The sequence below is a fragment of the Natator depressus genome, chromosome 3 (genome assembly GCF_965152275.1).
Source record: "Natator depressus isolate rNatDep1 chromosome 3, rNatDep2.hap1, whole genome shotgun sequence".
In the NCBI taxonomy this organism is placed as follows: domain Eukaryota; kingdom Metazoa; phylum Chordata; order Testudines; family Cheloniidae; genus Natator; species Natator depressus.
The window spans coordinates 110710260-110729585 of NC_134236.1; the positions used below are offsets into that span (position 1 = coordinate 110710260).

A 19326-nucleotide genomic window follows, 5' to 3' on the forward strand; every position below is an offset into this window, starting at 1 on the left:
CCTCTGAGGGGCTGAATGCCTCTTACAAAGATATTGAGGGGAGTTCAGAGCACTTGGGGTCTTGCATATTTGGCCATAGGAATAAATATGTGTATTAGTATCTATCCTAATATTAATATTGAGATATCATTATTAACCTGAAGTTGTAAATGGCCCAGGTTCATTCAGCAAATTCCATTAGCTTCTTCAACTAAACTAGATAAAATAATATGGGGGCTTTATTTCTACCTGGGCATGAAATACTTGATGTGCCAATTCTAACTGACATCTGTTTTCCCCAATGATACCTTCCAATGATGATGACCTATATGAGCTTTTGCATTGGTTTTCCCTCTTTGTCCTTGTACACTACTTTGATTTATTTTGCCCACTTTAAAATAACTACTGCAGTTTATCAATTCTTAATTCCCTTCTTAGGAGTTATTCTCTTCTAAATATAGTCTAGCCATAAAGGTGTTACTATCAAGAGGAAATATACAAGCATATTAACAGCAGCAATGCCCTCATCCTTTCACCCAAATTGCATAAACAGTTTAGTTGGGGAAATGGCCGATGATCCAATCAGCACAAGAACACATTTCAAATTAGAATTTTAATAGATAAGCATTAGATACAGGCTTATCATGTCATTATGCAGCTGGGAAAATGGAATATTTTGAAACCTTTGCTTTCTTGTTGCTGTAGCCTTTTGCAATGGGCTCTTTATTATTTAAATGTCTGGTGCTTACTAATTGCATTTGACAGGCAGGACTTTCAATTAGTGTTACCTAGTAGAGTGCCTTTCAATAAGGAGGCAGGAATCAGTGCTCTGGGGACAATATGACAACTGGGTATGTTACAGATTATGTACTGTGGGTCTACAACCCCGGGGAACTCTTCGTGCCATTTACTAGTACATTTTTGGCAGGCTGGTTTCATCTATCTAATCTATTTATGTAATCCACCTACTACATGTCCCCATTACTACTGCATGTGAGTGCCTCATCAGTATTTAAAAATAGAAGTATCAGTCTAGAACAATCATGTGTGTAGCACTACGATTTCTTTGCTATTTGCAGCTCTTTGATGCTGACGGTATCCATTGGATTTTAAATTACTGATGTTCTTGTCCAAAAAGACAGGGAACACAACGTAGTATAAACCTGTACATCAGATCTGCACAACATGGGGTATTCCTGGCTGGCTCCTGTTGCCAAACAGTGGATGCCCTGAAGTACAGAATTTGATTAGCCTTAGCCTACAACTACAAATGTAACCACTGAAAACAGAATTAGCTGTACCCTGCCCAGCTATACAGCAGGGACACGTGGAATATCCTTTAAGCTTGCAGGTTCAAAAGCATTGTGACAGAACTATAACTTTGGTGTTAGTTCAGATTTTTGTTTCTCATGCAAACCTCATGATGTCAGGGCTTGGTCTTTGTGGGGCACTCTCTGTTGCACAAGTTGTCCATGCTTGGTTTTATACTGAATCAAGTCCAAGAAGTTCTCAGGGATATTAAAGGCCAGATTGTGACTCTGACCCCATGCAAGGGAGTAGAGGAGTACGGATCCTCTTTACATGGGCTACCCAGACCTTGGGACCAGATACATAGTAGGAAGCAGGGCTACTTGCCTGCTCACTCCCTCCCCAGAGTTAGTGGTCAGCAAGAGGTAGAGAATGGGTGGGGGAGCAGCAACGAATTGACCCACTTCTCTTACTCACTGGACACCATAGCTAAGCCAGCACGGGTAGGGTGTAATTTACTGCTGGTATAGGCCAGTGGCAAATAACTACCTCCTAAGAGCAAATGAGAAGAAGAGGAGTAATTAGGAATCAGGTGTGAGTTACTGCAATGCGGTGTCTCCCCAGGGCTGTGCCTAAAGTCACATTCTAGCCTTAAGCGTATGCCCCTAGCTGAGTTGCATTCTGGCATACTCTTGTGCTCCTTGAGTAGGATGGGCATCATCAACACCTTTAGTTCACAAGGTCAGGCACACAGATAGAAAACCCATTCTTGTTCCAGTCAGACCATGGGAGACTAGAAATAAACAATTATGGTTCCAATGGCTACTGTCCGCTCTTCAGTACAAATAACAAACACGTGTGCAAAACTTATGGAAGTGTCATAAGGCTTTTATTTAACATCGGGCTATAGTTTCATCCCGTATCTAACTGGTGACATACATTATTTCAAAACAGAAATCTGAAATAAAGTGATGATCAAATACATACATTTAAAATAACTTCCAGTGGCTTCTTCACATCTGAGGGCATCTGAGGGGTAGAAGATAAAGCAAAATATATTATGATGGACATTCTCCGTGAACAGTGCCCAGCATATTGTAACAGTGAGATCGCTAATAAGTCTTCAGTAGTAGGATTTCCTTATAATTAGGGTCACATGTGTCTCTCAACACCTCTTTATCACGGAATAAAACTCTATATAGACAAATCGTTTTTCTAAAAATAACTGGAAAAGGGATTTAGCTCACCCATCTGCCTCTAGAAATTAGTTTCTTAATTTTTGTGTCCTCAACAAGCGACTCTCCCACCCAATCAGACCCTCAGTGGAGGAATTTCTCCACTTCCTCCCCTCAAGGTCATGAGTTGCAGCACCTATTTTTGGCTGAGTGGGGCATGTTTGGACTCTGGAGCCTAGTGGTGTCCTTCCCAGTTTTAGCTAATGGGACAGCAATGTCTGAGCAGCAATGGAAGCACTTGTCTTCCACAGGAGCAAGAGACAGCTGGTATTGCAGAACTTCCAGGCAACACCAAATAGGGGAATGAGATGGACACTGCACCTGGGGACTCTAAACCGGGCAAGAGCCTGCATATAGGCTCACCAGGCCAGCTCCCATATCTTCTGCTTTAACTCAATTTTCTTTATTGTTATTTATCTTCCCGAGGCACCAAGAGGCCCTAATCAAGGATTGTGGCAGTGTTAGGCACTGTACAGACAAGGAAAACAAAAACAGTTCCTGCACCAGAAATCTTACAATCTAGGATAATCTAATAAACCAGGAGTTCTGCCTTGCAGTAGATTAAATATGCATAAGTGGAACTTTTCCCCACCTTTATGCACAGCATCTAGAGTACACTCAGCACCATAACAAAGTACAGCAGTAAATTTTACTAAATGACATTAACTATAAACCTAAATGAGAGAGAAAGGGCAGCTCTTGCCTAATTAATTGAATTTAACTTGCTGTTTGTTTCAAAAACAGAACTGCAAAAATCAATTTCCTTCTTCTTTTTCTCAGTCAGACCATTTCATTATAAACGTCTTTGTAAACACACCAAAACAGAAGGCTCTACCTGAAATGGTCAAACAACCCTGACTACCGAAGCCAGAAAAAAACCAAAAACCACACCACTGACTTTTATTTCTTTATATAGCACTTCTGAATTGCTCCACCTTCTTCTTACCACAGTCTTGCCATCTCGCACAGCTGTATCTTGTGATATTTGTCCCAGCTCCTGGAGTCACATGAGTACATGAGAATCTCACCTTTCACTTTGCAAAGTAAGTTCCTAGCCCTCCTGGTTGCAGAGAAAAGTTTGAAAACAAGAACCCCAAAGGCTAAAAAACAGAAGGCAAATAAAAATCGACTAAACTAATTATTGTTTTTAAATCTCATGATTTCCCACACACTCTCTCTCTCACTCACACACGAATCTGGGGGGCCTGACTTATGAATTTTGAATGCTTGGGGTTGGCAACTCTGTGATGAATCTCTCCCCTCCTCCAATCAGCTTTTCAACCACTAAGGTTTGCATGAGCAGCGAAGCGGTCCAAATTTCTGATAGAAATCATCTTCGGCACGAACCAGAGCTTCCTCATCTATGTAGACAGCTGGTCTCCTGGAGGCCACAAAGTACTGCACTTTCCTCAGGTTCCATCCCATCACATACTTTAACCAGCCACAGATGGCGGCTGTGGACCTGCCAACACCAGCATTGCAATGCACGTAGACGATGTGTCCATTCTCTAGCAGCCCGTGCAGGAGACAGACAGCCTGAGGCAACATCTGTATTCTTCCTAGGATTAAAAACAGGGCACATTCCCATGAACACAAGAAAGGGAGGATCACTGTTAACAATACGTTTCTCTATTCTGCTGTACTGTGAAGTCATAGTGGCAGGCAAAGAGAAATCTATTAAAGCTAGTTTCTCTTCTTTCTCTGGTAAGAGAATATGAATGTCTACATAGGTTTTCTGGACTGTCAGAAATTAAGTACCCTTTTGCACAGGCTAGGGCTAAGATTTCCAAAAGTGACTAGTGATTTTGGGTGTCCACATTGAGATGCCTTACAAAGGCTCGATTTTAAAAGGGTGGATGCGAAGCACTTCCTAAAAATCTGGCCTACATGTGAAACTGTAGTGTCAGTTTTCCCAAATGAACTTCAACCTCACATTTTGCTAAGTAATAGGTCCAGGTAATACCAAAGTCCACATAACTTGGACCCAGGACCTATTTGGCAACAAATGGTGATCTGCACTAAAATGTGTGTAATAAATCAGTGGTTCTCAACCTTTCCAGACTACTGTATCCCTTTCAGGAGTCTGATTGGTCTTGAGTACCCCAAGTTTCACCTCACTTAAAAACTACTTGCTTACAAAATCAGACAAAAATTCAGAAGTGGCACAGCACACTATTACTGAAAAATAGCTGACTTTCTCATTTTGCCATATAATTATAAAATAAATTGATTGGAATATAAATATTGTACTTACATTTCAGTGTGATACTTGTGCCTGTTCTTCATTTGTGAGCCTTGTCTGAAGTCCGAGCCCCACCACCCTGGGCTGATGCAGGTAACTTAGCTTTGCGGGGGCCCCCTGTGGCCTGGGACCCCAAGCAATTGCCTTGCTTGCCACCTCCCTAATGCTGGCCCTGCACCTGCACCACTCCCTATACCTGTCCCGTGCCCCCCTGGGGGTTGCAACCCCCAGGTTGAGAAACACTGATTTAGATGAGTTGAACACCCCCTGGAAGACCTCTGCATACCCACAGAGATATACATACCCCGGTTGAGAACCACCAAAGATTACTTTTATATGGCCCCCTGTCCCATACAGACTGAGTTGAGACAACCAATTTTATGTCACATACCACTATAGATTATGTTAAAACAGTGGAGCCAGAAGTGAAATGCTTTTGTCATACAGCGTTTGCGAAGCCATCCAGATTCCCTTTCATTTCATGTCTCATACAAAGAATAATAAAAAAAATAGCAACTTATATGAGAAGTATAAATGTTTCAACCAATTTAGAAGCAGAATCGGTCCACAGAGGCATAAGGAAAATAGGTACTAACTTGATTTATGTAATAGTATGGTTACTTTAGATGAAATATACTTTAATTAATGTATTCAATTAATTCATTGCCAAATTGAATTCAGTGCCAAAGACGGTGTTTGTCATCAGTTCAGATATGGAGGCTGTATAGTATTTAATCTGAACACTGTTTCCTCCCCTCAAAAATCAACTTTTAACTGAACTATAAATGTATTCTTATATTTCCAATTTAAAACAAGAATATGGAAAGTACACTTCACATTTTATCCAAAACGATGGGGACAAGAGCATCTCCATAAACCCATGTCTCAGTCTCAATTTTAGAAATGTGCAAAATTAGCAGCTGCGGTAAATTAAGCCTTCCCAAGTCTCTCCTATGAAAATGCTATATTTTGCCATCATAGTACATTAGCAATCTATTGGAACATCCTGTGTAGAGCACAGACATACCTTTCGTATCATGTTCAATTCTGAACATTAAGTAACAAAGAAATCCTCCTTATCACACACCTCTCTCTACTTATATGTTTTTAGGGCCTATAAATGGCAAAACTCCTACTGGCAAATTAGAGTGTGTGCGGGGAGGGGTGGGGGATGGATTTGGTACTGCTGGAACCATGAGGTTCTCATGACCCATTTTCTTCAATTATGTGCATATGCTGGCATCTCCTATAGCCCTCTGAGGGCCACTAGGGTCACTAGGTCTTTAGGCAAGGAGGACTAGATGGGATTTCCTTTGAAACTCATCAACATTGCCGTTTAATTTCTATCAAGCACATGGTTATGCAATGCAAAACAATCTTTTCCCCTCAAGGGTTGAGAACTCCCAGTCCCTATCAGTCCAAGGATCAAACCCTCGCTTTTCCCCATGGCATAGCTGAGCATTAACACAAAGCCAATCCATATTTTTATTTCATTTTTCTTCCAAGTCTCCTGCCTCTCTTGATGCATATAACTGACATGACAGTTCTCTCTCTGTGACACCAATATTTCACTATAATTAAAAATTATCCTATATATTTTCCAGTATTGCAAACCACTCAAGTTTTCCAACTTCCTGCTTATCCATGGTTTCTTATCACTTAATCTATTTTTATCAATGTACCAAGGATTGTAACAGCCAAATAACATATCCTAATTTACGTTACAATTTGGTGTGCTATGCATATCCTATATGATTACAAATTATTATATGTGACAATACAGTGGCTCAGTAGACTGGCACACAACTGCAAAGAGAGTGGTGTACTAAGGGAACCAGAGTAGGTTACCTAGCACTGCTTATTTGGTTAAAACCAGCATTTATGGCAATTTCATTGTCTTGATGTGCAAGCCAATGGTCATCAACCTGATGAATTTGCATTCTCACTAAATCAGTGCAGAAAGAAAAGGTTTTCAAGCAGTCACCAATTTTCGGAGGGGATGGGGATATACCGAGAGAGGAAGATATAGATCAGAAATCGTTTGGATGACCTCTCTGCATATGACAAAGTGTACAGAATTCATTAGGGACAACACAGCAAAGTTACCAATTACTATCACAGTAATAATAAACAAAAGTTATTCAGAAAACAACAACACTAAAGCAATGTCATCATGTCATTGAGAGGTTTTGCTATTACTTATCCAGTCGTAAGACAGGTCTGAACATTACCTTCAGTGCTCATGTCTGGGGTTGGCATCCAGACATAAGCGAGACCTTCCTCTTTATACAGTTTCATAAGCACCTCTGGGCTCATGGGTTCTGAATAGCGGTTACAGCCCCAGGAATTCTGAACAACATCCCACTCGGTCTGGAAGTTCATGACAGCCGTAACACCCAATTCGTGTTTTAGCTTGATGGTCACATGCTCCACGTGCCGAGGGCAACTTCCCAGCCAGATGTTTGGCAGAATCCTAGCATTGAAAAAAATTGTAGCGTAGCTCATTAAGCACTTTCAACAAAAGAACTCCCCCACCCCTGCACAAAACTCACATTTTCTGTCAGCTGAAAAGGCATTCCGGTTCAAAACATCAGCACGTGAGATACATTGTTAAACACACCCGTTTTGTGTCCGGTGATAAACTGCTTCTCGTTTCCTTACCATTTAACCAGTAATGTTGTATTTTAAGAACCAAACTCTAAACCCAGTGCACGCAGCCAAATTCACTTCACCTGCGTAGACTGCAGCCCTAGCAAAACCATGGCCTAATTAGCAGCACAGGTCGCAAAGACACCACTCATTCAATCCTGCAGCTGAAGCTTACTAGCAGCGTTGATGAGAATAAGGAAACTCAGAAGACTCACACAATCTCTATGCAGAAAGAAACCCAACAGGCTCACACAATTCAAATGTTACAGTAACAAATTGTAAGCCATATAACTCTTGTTGTTTTATAGCTACTGCCATCGCAGCGGGCAAATCAGATCAGGTTAAGTCACCACCAGCCAAAGCCATATTTTCTGTGGTCGTCCAAAGAGTTTGGATTACTTCGTCCCCACCTGCCTCTGCAATTCTGGAGTCCAGGCAGGACCAGCTACAGAAATGTGAACTATGTTTGGGCTCCCTGGAAGAACCAGAAGAACCTCAAGAGGATTGGATAATTTGTATAAATAGCCACAAGTTTTGGTACTTAGACAAACCAAACCTCCAAACCTTCTGTGGTTTTCCCATCTCTAATGATCATAAAAACTATTCTATGCCTTAGCAAGCTTTGGTACATAAACAAACTGAAACACAGAAGTGGGTGCCTAATTTACACATGCAATTAATGTGACTGCATTCCCAATAGAGTATTTACATGTTTAAATCAACAGCTACACATCTACCTGGCCTCTGGCACATACAAATATCCTATTTGCACAGGCAGTTACAGTAACCACACACGCAAAATAGGCACACAGTTGCACATGTAATTTTGCAAATCAGGCCCTTAATTATTCACAGGAAAAAATATGGCATCTTTAAGAGTCAGCTTCCATGACTCCTTTCAATCTATGATGAAAGTAAGTGTAGCCCACTGTGAGTGTGTGTTACAAGTCCCACTTTGCAGCAATCCACAGCAGATATGAATGGTTACAGCTCCCACCTAGAGAGCCTTTTCCCTTTAGTTCAAGCTATAGCCACTCATGCTTTCAGCTCTGGTTTCATCCCCAGTGTGGTGGCCAAGACAGCAGCTGTCACATAAGTACTTCAAAAATGAAATAGGCCAAGGATGTACTGCCCACAGCTTTTTGCAAATTCTAAGCATTTGGGGTCAGACTGTGGAGTCCTTGCTCCCCCAAACGAGCGTATATTCACATGAGTAGTCTCATTAAATTCTAATGCAAATACCCCCCAGCCCCTAAATTTGATGGTGCTACCCTCAGGAATAAATGGTCACTAATAGGAGTAAAGGCTCTGCAAATGGACTTTTGATCATGATTACATCCATCAGACTAGCCAAATTCAGTGTCAGCAGTTTGTTTTCCTTATAATTGCATTGCGCTAGCACCCACAATATGCTAGGTACCCATTAAACACATGGGAACATACAATCCCTGCCTTGAAGAGGTTACAATCAAGGCACCTCTCTTAATATGAAGATGAAGAGTGTGATTTTAAAATTCTGTATTTACAGCAGGGCCCCATCTCCCCAGTTTACAGAGAACTGATAAAAACGGTTCATTGGGGCACATTTATTAGGCAGGTTTCAGAGTGGTACCCGTGTTAGTCTGTATCAGCAAAAAAAAACGAGGAGTACTTGTGGCACCTTAGAGACTAACAAATTTATTTGGGCATAAGCTTTTGTGGGCTAAAACCCACTTCATCAGATGCATGCAGTGGAAAATACAGTAGGAAGATATATATACACACAGAGAACATGAAAAAAGTGGGGGTTGCCATACCAACTGTAACAAGACTAATCAATTAAGGTGGGCTATTATCAGCTGGAGAAAAAAACTTTTGTAGTGATAATTAGGATGGCCCATTTCAAACAGTTGACAAGAAGGTGTGAGTAACAGTAGGGGGAAAATTAGCATGGGGAAATAGTTTTTACTTTGTGTAATGACCCATCCACTCCCAGTCAATGCCCCTCTGCCATGTACATTGGCCAAACCAGACAATCTCTACGCAAAAGAATAAATGGACACAAATCAGATGTCAAAAATTATAACATTCAAAAACCAGTCGGAGAACACTTCAACCTCCCTGGTCACTCATTTCAGACCTAAAAGTTGCAATTTTCCAACAAAAAAACTTCAAAAACAGACTCCAACAAGAAACTGCAGAATTGGAATTAATTTGCAAACTGGACACCATTAAATTAGGCTTGAATAAAGACTGGGAGTGGATGGGTCATTACACAAAGTAAAAACTATTTCCCCATGCTAATTTTTCCCCTACTGTTACACCTTCTTGTCAACTGTTTGAAATGGGCCATCCTGATTATCACTACAAAAGTTTTCATTTCTCCTGCTGATAATAGCCCACCTTAATTGATTAGTCTCGTTACAGTTGGTATGGCAACACCCATGTCAGGATTACAGTCCCTTCATTTCTAAAACTACACAAACCTACCATAGTCACTGCTACACCACCCCACCTTCCACTCACATAAGAGATATTGTACAGAAAAGGAGGCCTGGTCAGGACTTGCTTACACATTCAAGATCTGCCTCTATCATCATGGCCCCTTAGGGCACTTGGTTATCAGTATAAATTGAAGCAGCTAATTTTCACTGAGGACCAGATCAGTGCCTGGATGACCCCACGATTGGGAGAGCAAAATAGTGGCTTAATGCCACCTCTGTGGCTCCTCTCCCTATACCAAGCTGCGCTGAGTGCCCGTTGGCCACAGCGTTTCATGGTACATGATGAGAAGCCAACTGTGTTCTCTGAGGACAAGAGCACCTTGTATTTTTCTTCACAGTTTTCCTGAGAGTTCAGTATATTCATATAATAAACCCCCAATGTTTTATGATTTGGGAATCAACTAATGTACAGAGTTATCATCTCTTCCAAGGGACAGAAGTGTAGATTCTAGCAGATGATTTAACCAGGAGGGACTAGAGTCCTTAGACCAATAATGCAATATAAAAATTGGGCTACAGAGAAAACACTACCTTAGAAATCGTTTCCTATGCTTATCCAGCATACATGCAGATGAAAATCTGTGGGTGCAACATATTCTGTATCCAGATTATCTACCAGGTGCTTTGAGACTGTCCACCAGAACTTTTGGACCTTCTAGAGTCCCCATTGTACTTCAGTTCACAATTAGTGAATCGTCTGGTGGCTTTACCATTGAACATCATCACATTTCCATTCAATGGAATGGAGGAAAATGGCAGTACACAGAGCAGAATCAAGACTAGGGCTGTCACCTGCCTGGATTTAGACCAAATGACTCTTATAAACTGGTTCCTTGAGACCAGCTCCAGGAGTTTTGCCACTGAAGTCAACAGGATCAGGATTTGGCTTCTGGTCTTCCCTCTTCTGTTTACCAGTAATGGCCATAAAGCCTTGGTATACAGTGCATGCATTACTTAATTGGGTTTAATTGTTCTTTTATCAGGACGACATTCATTATAGTTAACGTGCACTGCACAGTGACACCAAGCAGATTTGTTTATTTAGTCAATTTATTTAAGAGATCTAATTATGATTATTTCATTCTTTGGTGCCTGGGCTTTCATTCAGCTTTATCAAGTTCATTCCTTTATTTTCTCTTCACTTAAAAGAGGGTTTCAGTTCAAATACAATCTGCAGAAATTGATGAACAGTTCAGTAATTGTATTCTATATATTTATGCCAGATATTCCTCACTTATCAACGGTTTCACTGTATGATAGATAATGGAAGTTAAAGAATTGTAATGCTAGGGGGTGTAATGCTAGGGGGTGATACTTTCAAATTTTCACTTCCCTTACCAAAAAAGTATGCCCTTTTTTAAAAAAATGAACTTGTTTCCTTCTGGAAGTTGCCACTTTATTTCACTAGGTAACCAGGTTTGGACTAGACTAGTACCAGGGGTGAGCAACCTCTTCATTTTCAGCTTTGAGCTGCTCAACCGTTGCTGCCTTCCAGCTCCAGAAGTGATTACTTTTCAATGGTAGATTAAGTAACCTTTCCATATAGTTTGAAAAACATTTACAGATTAAAGGGGATATGTAAATGAAAGATCATTTCAACCATTAATCCCCTTCTCTTCCTAAAAAAGCAATGAGCCAAAAATAGTATGACACACTGGTTTTTTAAAGTGGAATTATAGGTATAATATGTCAATGTAAAAATGTTGTTTGCCATATTGTTGTAGCTGTGTTGGTACCAGGACATTAGAGAGACCAGGTGGGACAGACAATATCTTTCATTGGACCAACTCCCGTTGGTGGAAGAAACAGGGTCTGTGTCTCATCTCTTTCACCAACAGAAGAGGCTCCAATAAAAGTTATTACCTCACCCACCTTGTCTCTCACTGTAAAAATGGCCCTTTCTTACTCAATGTATCTGTGCACTGTGTGTTATTAAGGCCTGGTTTACACTAGAACTAGGTCAAAGGAAGCTGCCTTAAGTCGTATGTGTCTACACTACTGGGTCCTTTATGTCAACCTAAGTCGCCTCTAATGTTGACTTCTGTAATCCACCTCTGCAGCGCTTAGTTTGATTTTCATGGGCCGACTGCGAGGTAGTATAGATGCAGCGTTGTGTAATTCGACTTAATTGGCCTCCAGGTGGTGTCCCACAATGCTCATCTGTGACTGCTCTGGAGATCATTCTCAACTCTGCTGCACTGCAGCCAGGTACACAGGAAACAGCCCCTCCCCTGCTAAAGCCCCAGGAGTTTTTGATTTCCCATTTCCTGTTTGATCCGCATTGGGAGCATGCCAGCTTGAGCACAGCTGATCATGGAGAATACACTCCCCAAACGCGCTCCAGCCTGGTCTGCACAGGAGGTGGTGGATCTCATCGCTGTGTGGGGAGAAGAGTCTGTGCAGGCAGAGCTCCGATCCAGCAGAAGAAACGCTGACATCTATGCAAAGATCGCTCATGGAATGAGGGAGAAGGGCTACAAGAGAGACACACAGCAGAGCCATGTGAAAATAAAAGAACTTTGCCAAGCGTACCAGAAGGCAAGGGAGGCGAACAGTTGTTTTGGTGCTGAACCCTACACATGCCAGTTCTACAACGAGCTGCATGCGATTATCGGGCGTGACCCCCACAAGCAACGTGGACACCTCACAGATGTGTGAGTCTAGGGACAACAAGGAGGATGATATTGTGGATAAGGAAGAGGAGGAGAAGAGGAATGGGAGACAGGCAAGAGGTGGATCCATTCTCCCCGAGAGCCAGGAAATATTTTTAACCTTGGAGTCTTGTGGGTCGCGGGACATCGCAATCGATTTCATTAATTCGGGGGCTTGAGATCAAATTAGATAAAGTTGACTTAATTTTGTAGTGTAGACAAGGGCTAAGGCTAAAACATTATATAGGGACTCAGAAGACGTGCTCAAATCCCAGCTCAGACACAGACACCCTGTGTGACTTTGGGCAAGTCACTTAGGGTCCAGTGACTAAGAGCTTGTTTACATGTTACTTCAGGCCACACCAGAGAGGTGTAAATGCTAGTCTGCACGAGCCTGTCATGTACTGACTGGCCTGTGTGGACCCTAAAAGTTCCCCAGTGCATGCCAATGTAGTGCTGTTTCAAAAAGTCTACCCTTGTGTAAACTAAGGAACTTCTAGTGCAGGAATTCTCAAACTTCATTGCACCGCAACCCACATCTGACAACAAAAATTACTACATGACCCCAGGAGTGAGGACCAAAGCTTGAGCCCATCCAAATCCCACCACCCTGGGAGGGAGGGCTGAAGCTCAAGGGCTTCAGACCCAGGCCGGGGGCCTGTAACCTGAGCCCTGCCACCCAGGGCTGAAGCCCTCGGGCTTCAGCTTTGGCCCTGAGCGGTGGGGCTTGGGCTTTGTCTTTGGCCCCGGCAAGTCTAACGCCAGCCCTGGTGACCCCATTAAACTGGGGTGCCAACACACAGTTTGAGAACTGCTGTTCTAGTGGATGGCAGGAGGGTCCACGTGGGCCAGTAAGTGCAGACACACTAGTGAGGACTAACATTAACACCCCCTTGGTGCAGACTAAAGCATCCTTTTGACTTGTAAAATGAGGCAACCAATCTGGAATCATCACTCATAGAAAACAAACATGGAACCTTGTGAAGTCACTTGTACAGTTGCTTTTCTGACTCTTCACACTTTAATTATTTTCAATGATGCAAACATATATCGTGCTTGGATGATTCTCCTCCAAGACTCTTTTAGTCTTGATTAATTATGGCTGAAACCACATATTTATTTCATATAATCAATACATATGCAATAGTTTGCTCACCCATACGGCCGTACTGAGTCTGAAGCAGTGAAAGATTAGTGTCCTGATACTTTTTTGCAGAGTGGATTGCCACTTTCAAGCTAAAAATATATCCACCAAAGAGCCACACCACTGTGCCTTTCAACCCCAGATCTCCACCTGCAGCCTAAAGCCAATCTAGCATTTGTGGTCTTGTAGAAAACAGCATGATTCAAACCTTCAAGGTCTGCTTATACCTATGGCTGACAGCGTCAGTCAAGGAACAGTAGTTTGTCAGAGTCAAAGTACTTCACACAGGTAATTGGCCATAAAGTCACTCTCAACCTGCAATTTGTTTATATTGCTGATCTCATTCAGATCAGTCAGTACATTATTTTGAACACAAGGCAGTGGATTCTTCCTCTGAGGCCCACTCAAGATGTAATCTAATGTAATCAAAACTTGAAATTCACTTCACTTGGCCACTCAGACACTGCACTACCACCTCACATGGATTAAGGAAGATCAAAATAAGAATCCGAGGATGCCAAGAGGAATACTAATATATACAGATAAAAAGGGCATCATCATTCACCTGAGGTGACAAAGAAAACAGTCTTCAGGTTGACCAGGCCTTCCCTCAAGGCTTTTATTCCCTGAAAGGCTAAGGATGCAGCTCAGAGTGCATTTCTGAATCTTTCCCTGATGATGTTGCAAAACTCTTTCATCCTACCTTTGCCTTCTACCTAGTGATATCTCTTTTCTGTGTTACGTCACATCACACCAAAGTGCAACATCACCACCACAACATCAACACCCACAGCTATCATCATCTGTGAGCTCCCTCCTTTGCAGTGACCTTCTTTAACACCTACAGGCAGTTGTTCTTATGACCCTTCCTGCCTCCCACCTGAGTACCTAATTGTTCTTATTGCTTCTGGGCCTTCTGAGCTCCCTCTCCCTGAAAACCTATGTGAAAGTAACAGTAGTTTGCTTGCTAGTGTCCAGATAGGGTCCTTGCATCTTGTTATGATGATAATTATGATGATAAAGGAGAACATATTCAAAGCAATCTAGAAAAAATACTTAGAAAATAACCTAATCTGCTGGGCTATTAGTTTTAACAACAACCTCAGGAGCAGTAGAGTTAGGTCAACACTGATGCTTTTGAACATCTTATCCTAAAATGTATGGAGCACTCTGTTTTTGCAGGTGTTTCAATCTTTCCAACCCCATACAACTGAGATGCACAAGAAGCTGACAGATTAGTTTCACTTTCTTCTCACAAATTAAATGGCAGATCTCTGGTATATTTTACTCTGTTAATCAAATTGTATTGTAGCACAGTATCTCAGAGATCACAGATGACTTAGACCTACAGTGCTGGATTACAACCTCAGTTAAACCTGTGTATAACCTGAGTAACTCTACTACTGTTAATGGAGTTATTACAGATTTACATCAGTGTAGCTAAATCCATTGGGTCTAGTCCATGATCATCTCAATGAAGACTCTCCCCTATGGTATATTACTTCCTACTTTATCCATCTGAGTTTTAAATGATTCTAGTGATTAGGCTTCCACTACTCATCTTCTTCTGTTGTTTGTTTGTTGCAGCTCTATTCCAAAATGTAATTCCTCATACCCAGCAGACTTAGAAAGACTGATTGAGAGGGTATGATGACTGACCTACTTTCTCATAGCTAGATGTCCTCTCCCTCCAATCAAGGACTGAAACACGCTGTGCTGTGGTTTGACTTGGAATGCCACTGCCTACACTACACCTATTCTGTGGATACATGGAGGAATTCAGTCTCCAAGACTCTCAGTCAACATTTTTCACAAGAAAAGGGAGTAAAATCTGCAAAAGACTGAGAATTATTCTGGATAGTCAGGACTAGAGAAGTTTGTTAAGAATTCCACAGGTACCAAACATAGCTGAACAAATAGGCAGAACAGTGGCGGTAATACACCTTGGAATAAATAATATGAACTACTCTAATACATCAATCTGATGAAGTTCAACAAGGACAAGGGCAGAGTCCTGCACTTAGGACGGAAGAATCCCATGCACCGCTACAGACTAGGGACCGAATGGCTCGGCAGCAGTTCTGCAGAAAAGGACCTAGGGGTTACAGTGGACAAGAAGCTGGATATGAGTCAACAGTGTGCCCTTGTTGCCAAGAAGGCCAATGGCATTTTGGGATGTATATGTAGGGACATTGCTAGCAGATCGAGGGATGTGATCATTCCCCTCTATTCGACATTGGTGAGGCCTCATCTGGAGTACTGTGTCCAGTTTTGGGCCCCACACTACAAGAAGGATGTGGAAAAATTGGAAAACATCCAGCGGAGGGCAACAAAAATGATTAGGGGACTGCAACACATGACTTATGAGGAGAGGCTGAGGGAACTGGGATTGTTTAATCTGCGGAAGAGAAGAATGAGGGGGGATTTGATAGCTGCTTTCAACTACCTGAAAGGGGGTTCCAAAGAGGATGGCTCTAGACTGTTCTCAGTGGTAGCAGATGACAGAACAAGGAGTAATGGTCTCAAGTTGCAGTGGGGGAGGTTTAGGTTGGATATTAGGAAAAACTTTTTCACTAGGAGAGTGGTGAAACACTGGAATGCATTATCTAGGGAGGTGGTGGAATCTCCTTCCTTAGAAGTTTTTAACGTCAGGCTTGACAAAGCCCTGGCTGGGATGATTTAGCTGGGGATTGGTCCTGCTTTGAGCAGGGGGTTGGACTAGATGACCTCCGGAGGTCCCTTCCAACCCTGATATTCTCTGATTCTCTGATTCTATGATCAATGGGTTCTAAATAAACTAGAATCAACCAGGAAAGAAAACAATGTGTCACTGTGGCCGGTTCAATGAAATCATTATTCCAAGTGGAGGTCAGAAAGCAACATTAGACTATACAAATAACTGCATTTAAAGTAATACTAAAAATATGGTAGCGCCATTATACATATCAATAGTAAACTCACATCTGGAGTCCACCATTCAATCCTGGTCATCCCATTTCTAAAGAGATACAGGAAAAATGGAAAAGGAGATAAAAATGATTGGCATCATGAAAAGATTTCCATATGAGGGAGACTGAAAATAATAGCCCTATTTAGAGGCAGACAGACCATTACATAGAGACAAATAAGAAAGCACGTGGCAGAGGTATATAAAACAATGACTGGAATAGAGAAGGCCAATTGGCAAGGCCTCTGGGGAAGGGAGGGTGAAAGGGACATTTTGCCCTGGGCCCTCCATTTGAGTGGTGCTGCAACCTAGTGCGCAGGGTCACAGTGCCACTCGGGTTTGGCCCAGGGGTCTCTCCATCATGATGGAAGGGCAGCCAGACCAAACCCAAATAACCCCGCGTACCTGGTCACAATGTCCTGAGTGGGGAACTGGGCCTAGCCCTGTGGGATAGGAGCTGAGCCACCACTGCAGGGTGAATATGGTGCAAACTTGCTCTCCAACTTCCCCTTCCCCCCTCCCTCACTTCTCCTCAGTGATAATTTTTTTGGGGAGAGGAGGGAAGAGGGGCTCAGTTTCAGATTTTGTCTCAGGACCCTCCAAACCTCTGTGCAGCCCCATCAATTGGATAATCCTATTAATCCTTTCATAATACATGAGCAAAGGGATATTCAATTAAATTGAAAGGCAGCACATTTAAAACAGATAAAAAGTTTGGGGGTTGGGGGGGTTGTGCACAGGATAATCAACCTGTGGAACTCATTGCCAAAGGCTAAGAGTTTATCAGGATTCAAAAAAAGGATTAGACAGTTTTATGTAATATACTTGAATCCTCCCATTATACATATAATAAAAATATAAAGGATATAAACATTCATGATTCAGGCATAAACAAACTATTAAGAAGAAGAAAATCCTCTTATGTGATGGTTATTTCACATATTTCCTTCCTTTCATCTTCCTCTGAAGTATCTGGTACTGGTCACTGAAGGATACTTCACTATCTGGATCACTGATCTGATCTGGTGTGAGAATTCCTGTGTTCCATTAAATTCACTTTACATGAAAATAAAAAACAAATCAAAATAACTCCTTATCTGATGAAACAGTGGAGTAGAACTGACAGATTGAGGCCCAGGTTTTTCAAAGCGGCAATTGTTTACTCTGCAGACCTGACCCATTCTGCTGGTGACTTACTGATAAAGTTCTCCCACAGACCAGTCAGATCAAGTTTTACAATGAGAGCCTTGACTTGAATAGGATTGAGTGAACTGATGCACTGAACTACTGACAGCATGAGCAGAAACACTACTGACTGGAGTAAGAGAAGAAGATACAAGGATTTGCCAGCAGTATGATCTAATCATTGAAAACTATGATCTAATAGACAGGCATGATAACATCAATTTTATCAATAAAGACACATAGAACAGCCATAACCTGAGCAAAAGCCAACACAGGAAAAAAGCTGATTAATGGGGAAAACATATACTGCTGAAATGACATAGCAGCAACGTTATTAAGGCTACTTACGCTCCAGAACAAAAGTTTACTTTTATCTAATGCCACAAGCAAAAGGAATATAATTTGGTGATTAGAAATTCATCCCAGTTTACTATTAAAGCTGTAAGGTTTATTTTTAAGTATAGAATTCAACTGCAGGTTTTTAAATTAGGAGAATTAAATAGACTACAATATAGTTCCAATGGTTTGGAGCTTTTTCGCTTCTCATTATCTGTGGCACCCTGATGAAAAGTAATTAAGCTCTGGCAAATTTTCTTCTTAGATGTAATTTGGACTACTTATCTGGGATTCTCAGGTGGGAGTAGACTTGGCAACTGAATGGAAACACCTGTTTTTATCACTGCAGAACAACACAGTTTATCAGTCTGCAAAATTTCTGAAGCCCTTGAACACTGGTTGATATGCTTAATAAACGCTTATTTATTCAGTGTTCACAAATTTATTTATGAAATATGGCATCAAAGAGCCTGGTTCACTGATCTGCAAGATGAACAAGGCATTAAGCCAATCAACCTTAAGTTAACAATAGAATCAAATGAAAACAAAGGCTAAGATATAAAAATAATACCGTGCTGATAACTGAGACATGAGGCTATGCTGACATCAAGGTGCTAAGCAACTCATGAAGGTGCAGCGCACCCTCAGCTTATATTGATTTGAGGAGAGGAAGAATATGTTAGAAAATTGCAGAAATGGAAACAAAGTACTTATTCCCCTGTTTACCATTTTAAATGGCATTCACAGGTCAAACCTGCAGCCCCCACTGCACCAATGATACAAAAAGGAAGGAAAACTGCCCTAGCAAGGTGGCTAGGGATTCTCCTTTATACCACTCCCTGATGCATCTCCCAAATATAAGATGTGGAAGGAGGCATGACCAGAGTGCAGTATGCTCCAGTCATCCTGGGTTGATGGAATTACCCCTAAGGGGCAGTTACTGATGGCATGAATTAAAGCATCCCAGTAGCTATACTCTTTTATGTCACAGCTTGAACCTGGCTTACCCCAAGGAAAGAGGAAGTGAAAAGGTAGATTTAAGCCAGCTTTGCTCCTCTGCCCCAATCAGAGCTCAGCTGGACCCAAGGATCTGGCCCAATGTTTTTTAAGCCTCTAAAAGCAGAGGGCACACTCCACTGAATTCAATTGAGACATTCCTGCTTGTCAAACCAATTAATTTGGCCCTACAAAATAAGTAAGTAAAATAAATACATAAATAAACAAAAT

At 41.7% G+C, this 19326-nt stretch overlaps 1 protein-coding gene across 8 annotated transcripts in view; it reads right to left on the minus strand.

The window, feature by feature from the left end:
- Nucleotides 1-2117: 2117 nt before the first annotated feature.
- Nucleotides 2118-19326, minus strand: part of EPM2A (EPM2A glucan phosphatase, laforin) — a 92157-nt gene continuing 74948 nt past the window's right edge. For 7 of the 8 annotated variants that reach the window (XM_074948559.1, XM_074948558.1, XM_074948556.1 and 4 more), the window contains 2 exons: nt 6936-7177; nt 2121-4021 (listed from right to left, as the gene is read on the minus strand). In XM_074948559.1, the coding sequence (XP_074804660.1) occupies nt 3747-4021; nt 6936-7177 (517 nt within the window). In that variant the 3' untranslated portion in view covers nt 2121-3746. Of the gene's footprint in view, nt 4022-6935; nt 7178-19326 lie in introns of all 8 variants that reach the window. The other variant, XM_074948554.1, reaches the window with a different exon arrangement.